General features: G+C 36.2%; 1 protein-coding gene across 3 annotated transcripts; it reads right to left on the bottom strand.

Moving 5' to 3' along the window:
• Nucleotides 1-550: 550 nt before the first annotated feature.
• On the bottom strand, nt 551-9,643 carry LOC106755478 (probable dolichyl pyrophosphate Glc1Man9GlcNAc2 alpha-1,3-glucosyltransferase). Of its 3 annotated transcripts, none has more exons than XM_014637643.2 (5): nt 9,003-9,643; nt 7,362-8,269; nt 6,594-6,800; nt 5,472-5,709; nt 551-1,103 (listed from the first exon to the last, which is right to left on the bottom strand). In XM_014637643.2, the coding sequence occupies exons 2-5, from the start codon at nt 8,112-8,114 to the stop codon at nt 688-690; spliced, it is 1,614 nt and encodes a 537-aa protein (XP_014493129.1). In that variant the 5' UTR covers nt 8,115-8,269; nt 9,003-9,643; the 3' UTR covers nt 551-687. The 3 variants fall into 3 exon arrangements, with proteins under 3 accessions (XP_014493129.1, XP_014493128.1, XP_014493130.1); XM_014637642.2 differs by having other exon boundaries at nt 9,016-9,643; XM_014637644.2 differs by having other exon boundaries at nt 9,332-9,643.
• Nucleotides 9,644-9,750: the final 107 nt, after the last annotated feature.

Here is a 9,750-nt window from a genome sequence, read left to right as displayed (position 1 = left end):
AATATGTTTTTAGTACTTATTCTTTCGGACGATTTTGGTTTTAATCTATCTTTCAAACTAAAATACAATTTAATCCTTCAATTTTAGAAAACTTTGGTTTTAGTCCTTTTTACCAAATTTTTTTAACTTTATTTGCTGTTTCAAGCACATTTCATTATAGTATTTGGATTGTTTACACTGTTTGACACATTTTTGCTTCAATGCTAACTGAGAAACGCGTTTAAAACAACAAATAAAGTTAAAAATATTTTGTAAAAAAAACTAAAACCAGAGTTTTTCTAAAATTGAAAAACTAAATTATACCTTAATTTGGAAAAGGAACTAAAACTAAAATCACCCCAAAATATAGGGACTAAAAAAATATTTAATCCTTTTCAATATTTGGAAAGAAGTAATTACACACTTTTCAGACATCTCAACGTTTATTCCTCGATCGTTGTCCGACTGTCTTTTTCAAAAAAAGATATACAGTATAAAATTCACTCTAAGACTGTATAATATACATTTTGCTAATAGGATCACTATTGGTGTGCCTGTTGAGACGGCTGAGGCAAGATCAAATAGTAATTCCTTAAGTAATACTCGTGTCAAACAGTGACTTCATTTAATTAAAAAATTAAACCAGATGTGGATTCTTAAAACATCGCTAATAAAATTCAGTAGTATCCAGTGCAGACAGTCCTAAATTTAAAGGTATTTAACTATGGATATCAACTGCCAAATCCAAGAGTACATGATCCCAAAAGCACAGTATATGGAGATCAACATGAGTGGTGCAAATGCAAACTTATCACCCAAAATTAGAGGGTGTAAAATTTGGCCCCATATCTCCACAACTACAAGACCTATCAGATAAATCCTCTCAGTCCACCCAATAACAAAACCATTCTTCTTCTTCACGGTTTCACCCCAACTATCTTCAGATCCAAATTCATCAGCCTTTTTCTTTGAAATAGTACTTGGCGCTCTCGCTGTTTCAGCCCCAACATAAAATTGTGCTGAAAAGCCTGACCACATCAAAATGGAGTGTAGAAGCAGCAACAAAACTTTGATCGGATACTCTTGTGCCTCGAATAGTAGCGGAAAATTTGAATAGCAAGATACTGCACGTACAAGTAACGTGTGAAATTTGAAAGCAAAAATACGAAAAAGCACTGAAAAAAAATATGCAACTTGCAAGTTTATTTCGTTATAAGCAATGATTTTGGCAAACATATATTGCCTCGTTAAAGGAACTAGACAGTATAACTGTTTATATAGATTTACTTTTATCTTTTTTATTCTGCTTGTTTCATGTTGTGCAAGGTTGGAAGAGTTGCTTGATTATCTTAGATGTAGTTGGGTCACGAAAATACAAATCTCAGAAGTATAAACAAATATTTAGTATAAGTAGGAAAGAAACAGAGAGAAACCGATTCTGAACTATTATTACTATTATTTGCAAAGAAAGAATCCTGCATTCTTTATATAAGCAGATAAGAGGAGAGGGTGAACACAACCTTGTAACACTGGACACACCCAAACTATCATAACTAAACCAACCAAACTGACAGCAGTAACTAGCTATACGAATAGAGGCTGCTCAAATAGTAGAAGGTTAAGAATTAACAAATAAGAACACACAGAAACAAGGCCAAGAATTAGGATCTTTCATAGGATGTACGAAGATTTTTGTGACAGTTTGAAATTGAACATAACAAGAATAGTTGCTATAGACAACTTCATGGTGCATACTGATAAGTATCCAAAATTCACTAAATAGATGTAAAAGTATATTACATCAGAAGAACTTAATTAGAAACCACAACTGTTATACCCAAGTGATAAAAACAGAAGAACTTATACATACAATGTTCCAGGTCTTCCGACGGGTCTCCATAATTTCTCTTTTACAACCAACTAAAAACTGCCTACCATCATCTAACAAACAAGATATAAAAGATAATTACACAACACAACTACAGGAAGTTATAACTACCTACTAGGAAGTTATAGCTACCTACCTCCATTTTTTTTCACATAAACTTGGCCACTAAACCTATCAATACTCCCTTCCATGAAGTTTCACCTTGTTCTCAAGGTGAAAAGCAGGAAACTCCTTGCTGATGGTAGCTGTTGCTTCCGAACTATTTTCAAAAGAAGGGAGATGCTGCCACTGGACTAAAACCTCCAAGTCACCATCCTCATTGAATCGGGTATCCAAAAGAGTTTGGGGAGAAACATCAAGGATTAATTCCTCCGTTAGTGCAGATGGGAGGGCCTGAATAGGAGTTTTTGGTTGGACTGCCCGCTTGAGGAGAGACACATGGAAGACTGGATGGATTCTGGAGTGAGCAGGAAGGTCTAACTTGTAAGAACTACCCCTATACATTCCAGCGCCTCGACTCGCCTCCTCCACATCTCGCGCAACCTCCATCGCTGTTAACAACTCCCTTGGATTATGTGGATGAATCTGGTCCTCCGTCACACTTTTCGTTTGCGCCACTAACATTTCAAACTCTTGAATATACTCCTTGATGGTGCTTTTCTGCTTGACCGCCACTAACCTCTCAAACACTATTCCTCTGTCACGACCTCCAAATCTTCTTATCAAAGCTTCCCTCGATCCTTCCCATATCAGCACTTGAGTTTTTTCCTTCCAAAAGCGGAACCAATAACTTGCGCTGCCTTCCATGCAGACTTACTCCAACAGGAGTTTCTCCCTCTCCATCACATTCTGAATCTCGAAACATTTTTCCACGTGAGAAACCCATCGACACCTTCTAAGGTTGGTAACTCAATCCTCTTCACCTAGTTCGGTTGTGCGCCACTCATATCGAAACCTAATTCTTCGTCGTCGCCTTCTCTTTGTCCTCCTATGTTTCCGTTCACCGAATCTTGACTCCCCTCCTGATGGCTTTCTTTGTTTCGCTCTCATTTGCCAAACATTTGCATGAATTTTCTAATTTCTTGTTGTAATCCCATCGTCTCCACCTTCAATCCATCCACTATCATTTCCATAGCCTCCATTCAACCCTCCAACACATTCATCCTTCCCTCCATTCTTCCTTCTAGTGCATTTAATTTTCCCTCCATCTGACTCCTGTCTCTCACCGATCTGGCAGGTCGGACCAAATTGATAGGTTTCTGAATTGGAAACCTATCTAATTCACACTATCACACACTAAACAAATAGAAAAGAGTATGAAATGTATATTTTTTTATAACTACACAGCCAACAACCAAGAGAGCCAAGTTCTCTCTCCACAAGATAGGAATAATCCTGTCTATACACGTATACAATTCAAAGGTGCCTATTACTCAAATACATCAGCTCTTTTATAGGAGCTTTATTTCCTGCCCAAGCTATGATTACAGTTATAACTGCCTAACGCCTCTCCCCCTCTTTATTCCCTTTTTTCTTCCTTTCATAAATTCTTCATATCCTATCAACAACAGTTATACCCAAGTGATAAAAACAAAAGAACTTCAACATTCAATATTCCAAGTCTTTCGAGAGGACCGGTCTCTCCATAATTTCCCTTTTACAACCAACTAAAAACTGCCTACCATCATCTTAAAGAAACAAAATATAAAAGATAATTACACAACACAACTGCAGGAGGTTATAACTACCTACTAGGAAGTTATAACTACCTGCCTCCTCTATTTCTTCTCACATAAACCTGGCCACTAAACCTATCACATACCTAGCCCAACATGTTCACAAATGTGCATTTCTAGAAATAGAGTAGAACTTAAAGCAGAAAACTATCAAATGGCTCAGCTCACAGAAAGTCAGGGTTCTGGTTCTCATCCAGTGTAAGAACGAAGTCTACCCTAGAGGCTTGGTCTTTTGGCACCCACTGTTGAATAAACCTTGGGAGGGTCTACATAACAGTTAGTAAACTATCAGTCCAAGAGATGATATGACAGTATGAACCTGTTTGGATAAGCAAGCTGTTTCCACAAGCACTTAAAGAACAAAATAAGAAGAAAAAAATAAAATAAACTTTCTCCATAAGCTAAAATTAATTTGTGCATAAATTAAAAATTTGATTTTGAAGAGACTGATGAGACAACTTTTATAAACTAGCTTATGGAGAAGTTATTTTCTTTTTCCCTCTTTTCTTTTCTTAGAAGTATTACTGATAAGTTATCCAAGTAGACCCTATCCCAGCTAAATAGAGACACAGTCTGACTACAATTTGAGATCTAGGATCAGTTGGAAGAGAATTAAACTGATTTGAAATGAAATTTTCCAATTATTTTCAGCCTTCAAGTTTATACTGAAAGCTAAGTTAAGAAATTCCTGAAATCCTCCAAAGGTTTAAATTCAAACTACCACGACTTTGTTAAGATAGGGGTTGAGATTAAGGAAGAAAATAGAAGAGAACATTAAGAGGAAATTTGTGTTATTTGGATTGATGAAATTAACGAAGAAACGAAATAATATTTATGTTCTGTTGTTTGGTTATATGGAAAAATTAAAACAAGAAATATGTGGTAATAGTTAAAGATATTTTTATTTTATCATTTACTTTAACATGTCCTGTAACAATTTATGAGTCCTATGACACAATATCTGTTCACAGGCAAGAACCTCTTGACAAAGTACGCAGCCCCAGTCTGAACTGCTGTCCAGTCTCTCTTATTTGGGGTTTTCTTTTCTCACTTGGCTTGCTTTGCACGATTTCATCCCATTTTCAATTCACATCAACATGGAGAGGAAAGATGCTGCTGTGGGGCCCATAACATTTTGCATTCATCCCTCATGTTTCCCCATCCAAACACATCAAAGTTTGCATATCCCTCTGAGCTCACTCCCATTCTCTCCCAATCAAACGATCCTATCCAGACCCTATACAGGTCTACAACCTGCAACAAATCACTGTTTCATACAAACATTGCTGTCTTCAGCAGGCAGATACCAGAGTTTTGGATGGTAATTTGTACGAGATTCAGTGACGATAGGGGACATAATAGAACCAATTCTCTAGCAACGAGTTAATATGACTATGTTCTTATTTATTCGAATTTTGAAGGTTCTTAGTTTCATTTTCTGATTCTAAAAATGTTTTCCTTTTTCTTTTTTCTTTTGATTAATTAGAAGGAGGAACATGATATTTCAATCTAGAATCTGACAAATCTATACATGCTTAGGGCACAGATAACAATAGATGGAGCATTACTGACAGAAACCTATGCCAATAGAATAGAAAACGGCAATATTTGCAAGATTATTATTGCCCAACTATTGTGAAAACAATTAGTAGTATTGTCTTCAATGGAACACAAGCATCACTTGTGCTTTCCACTAGTTATATAAATCGTACATGTGATACCACACCATGCGCAAACTTTTCATAAATTTTATTTCATTGTACTTATATTTCATTTCCAATTTCTCCTATCATCTAAAAAAAGAAGAAAAGAAAAAAAATAAAAACATTGGATGCAGGTGAACAAACAAATGAGCATTAAAGGCATACCTATTGACAGCAAAAAGTAATGCCTTGCATCCTCCGGAGTTTGAGGTGCAACAATGGCAAGTGGAATTACAAAATGGAGAGATGCCTTCTCATGCACGTGCCATCCGAAAAGAAAACCACAGGTATAAGCATAGGCTATCCATCTACTAATCATCTGTGGCTGTGGATTCTTCCAAGCCTTGAAAAGGCAAGGAGATAAGGCAAGAAGAACCATTATAAAGGTCACATATGGTTTGATCTGCATTATAACAAATAGAAAAAATGAATGTTTTGACGAAATTTTTGAATAATAAGTAAAGCAGTATAAAGTTATATCATAATTTCAAATGACCAATTACCAGGCTAAGTTGCAGATTCAATTGAACAACAGAGCCTGCGAAATTGAATTAGCTAAACTAGAAGGACTCAAATGTAAAGCTAATATTATGCATTATCTCGTCAATTATAAATTTTCACAGATATCATTTCCTGATGCCAAACAGGTGCTGATTTTAGGTTATCAACTTGTGGTTGCCAATTTTCCTTATGAACAATCTATTCAAATTCTATATTTTTATTCTTAGATAATGGATAAGGACCAAGCAGTGAATCTATAATGTATTTTCAACAAGATTCTCAGAAAGTGAATTTAAGCCTCACTTAACCCAAAACATATCAAGCATGGGAATAAATAATCATGAGTCGGGTGACACGATATCCCAACACACTTCATCAGGATAGGCTCTAACACCATCTTAAAAAGTGGATTTAGACCTAGTCAACCCTATAGAACTGGTTTACAGAATCAGGTTTGCAGTCACTCGTTATAATATGGTTATATCTATAGTTGATGTGAGATGTCCAACAAAGTTTCAAAGTGAATTTCTAATTTATCAGTGGTTAGGTCACATTGCATGATTACACAGGTTTAAAGAAATGATAAGACATTATCCTCCCTCCCTTTGTACTAATGAAATGCATACAGGAAATAAGGCATTTCAATAATTTGTTTTGGTATAGCCATATAAGCATGTGATCAGCTTAACCAAGGTCATAAAATCCCTATATGTTCTTTGTTGTTGTTTTCTTTTTATCTAATAGCAAACAAGCTTATTCAAAGAATTAAAAACTCGCGAGTCTTACCTGAGGTAGTACAGAAAATGGTGAGGAATCCCCTACAAGACCAGCAGTGAATGAAGCTGCTGGCATCTGGATATTGAACCCAAGTTTTCTTAATATGAAAGCAAGCCCTTTATCTGACATAATATAGAATACCCAAAAATTTGGGGCCCAGTATGCATGGCAAAGCCCCCTGCCAAATGGAAACAATCGCCGAATGACTTGTTCTATCTACAATTTATAATTTGGACAAACGATAAGTACATCAAAATGCAAAGGGTGCAAATGAAACATTCTCACTTTTACACAGGAAAATGAAGTAATACAAGAATTTAACAGAAGGCAACTAAACTTGTTCCCACCCACTTGGACATGCAAAGTTGGACATCCGTAATTGGACTATTCTATTGATATAGAGTCGCATAATTGGTAGCATGAAAAGATTATAAAAATGAAAAATAAATAAATAAATGCTCTTTGTACAACCTGATCAAAACTCTACATCTGAGTTGGAAGGTATGCATCACACCAAAACCTAAATATATACATAAAAACAAAAAGCTATCCTTTAAATATAATTTTCATGGATATACCAAGCATCCAATTTTTGCTCCATTTAATAAGTTGAAAGCAAAAAAAAAAATATCAATTTACCATTCCATATTTCTGAAAAATTAACAAACACATAAATTCTTAAACTTGTTGAACAAATAGTAATCAATTTCAAATTAGTTAAACATATGGTAAACAGCATGACAATATATAATTTCAATATATAAACGTTATATTTACCTGCCCAAGGTAGAAAAATGGTCCAAAAGCAGATGCAAACACTGCTGTAACCACTCCTCCCATAATCAAAAGTCGACTGAAGCCTCTTATCATTCCACCCCAAACATAGTGTCTCAACAAATAAATAAAATAGACTGGTGCTGCCACTGCAAATAAATGTTTAAAGCACAAGAGAACAGCAAAGATACACCCACCTAACAAATCCCTTCCTTCCTCCAAATATGAAAGTGATATCAACAAAATCCCAATGAGAAATCCATTGTACTGAAAATGCACATGGTCCACTATAAAAAGCACTGGTGACCAAATAATCAATGACCAGACCAACTTCTGCTTTTTTGAATCCAAATTTCGAGTAAGTCTGTAAACCCCGTAAAGAAGAGACAAATCAGAAAGTATTGCAGTAACTCTTTGGAAATAAACCACCTTGTTTGAGCTATAATTCAGGCCCTCCTGAAGGTGCACAATTTGGGGATCGATGAGGTGAGCAAAAATAGATAGAAAGCGTTCAAAATAGGCAAAGAATGGTGGGTAATCAAGGGTCCATGGACTTGTCTCATCAAAGTACCACTGGGAAAGAGGGAGAGAGTGGGTCAAAGCCAGCCAGTTGCGATGCACCTCAAAATCTGTACTACGGTAGGATGGGAAAAGTAGAACTTTAATGCAGGTAGCTACAAGAAAGAACCACCAGAGAGTTGTTTTGGGGCTATGAGAATGATGGACTTCTTTGAAGCTTAGTTTCTCTTTTCCCATGATTGAAGTTGGGAATGCAAAATGGTAAGAGAAATATAGATGTTGTATTTAATGCAGAAACCGAACAATGCTGTTTTTTACTACTCAAATAGAACTTGTTCTGTTTTCAACCCAACATGGAGACTGCTAATGGAAATTGTGACCTTTAGAACTTCCTGCATGAAAGTAAGCATGGTCAATGAGAAAGCTTATGGGAGTAACGTTGACTGCCAGTATGATTGAAAGAAGAACAAAGAGTATTAGCACAAAACTTTTAGGAATCTTTAGTCAACTTTGCCATGGACATATCTATTAGTAACAGGTACAGACTGATTACTAGAATTTGTAGCGTTTACAGAAGGTAAAACAATTGAAGTAGACATGGAAACAAATATACAATCCATGACAAGTGTTTATTCTTTCAAAACTAAGGAGTATTATTAGAGAGAAGAAAAACAAAGAATTGGTAGGAAGTATGACAAATCCTCCATCCTGAAAATCTAGTTTAGAAACTGAAATAACAACAAATACCATATTGGAGATGAAGATGCCTCCATAAAACTTCATGAGTGTACCACCAATTTGATATGCTCATAAATTTTTATAGATGCAAAAATAAAATACCACCAATAGGCATAAATAAAATCATCCTGTCCAACAAATAGATCAAAAGGGTAAATAGGTACCCTAGGAAATCTCAAACCATATTCACCAAAGAAGTGTAAAACTTTCAGTCGATGATTTTAGCTTCCTTATCCTTAACAAAATCATAAAATGAAGTCATAGAAACATTTAAAAAGTGGTACAACCCACCCAAAGTTCCACCAAGACAAGTAAACAAACTATTCCATACATAAGTAACTGAATGGAAATGTAAAAGCAAGCAGGCCATATATGCATAAGACATACCAATAAGACATACCAGTGGAAGATGTGGCATCAAACATTCGGACTCCAACTCTTTCAAAAGATTTTTAAGCTACTCAATATAACAACCAAGAAGTAGTGTCGCCAATGGTTCTCAAACTCGCGAATAAACTCGTTAACTCGTCCGAGTTTACGTTCCCAGTTATGGTTTCCGAGCTAACTCGGAACCAAACTCGTTTTTGGACTGAACTCAGTATAATCGTACATGGACTCGGTGGAATCGTTCAGAATCGCGATTTCACAGCGATTTAGAGTTCGAAAAAAGGCAGAAACGTAGAAAGGAGGAGTCGTTTTGTGTAGGGTTTAATAACCTGATTAGTGTTCTTCATTTTTGTTTTGTTTCACTCTACCACTATGCTTCGCTCTGTCCGATCGTCGTTCGTGGTTGCCGTTCGTGGTTGCCGTTCGTGATCGCGTTTGGTCCGCTTGCCGATCGTGGTCATCGCTCGTTCGCTCGCCGTGGGTGATCGCGTTTCGTCCCCGTCGCCGTTCGCCTAGTTTGCAATCATTGTTGCACTCGCCGCCGCCCTCGCCGCCGCCCTCGCCGCCGTCACAGCTTCTGGTCTGGCCTTCTTCGAGCCGTAAGTGATGATGGGTGAAGTTCTCATTCTAAAATTACAACCCTTGACCCTGTATGATTTTATTAGAAATTGAATTTTTTATTGTTTAATTTCATAAACAAAATATACTTATGTTATTATTTTTATCTAAATGATTTTTATTGAAATTA

Source organism: Vigna radiata, unplaced genomic scaffold (assembly GCF_000741045.1).
Source record: "Vigna radiata var. radiata cultivar VC1973A unplaced genomic scaffold, Vradiata_ver6 scaffold_415, whole genome shotgun sequence".
Classification (NCBI taxonomy): Eukaryota; Viridiplantae; Streptophyta; class Magnoliopsida; order Fabales; family Fabaceae; genus Vigna; species Vigna radiata.
The sequence above is the reverse complement of the archived record's forward strand: the minus strand, read 5'-3'. Positions and strand labels throughout refer to the sequence as shown.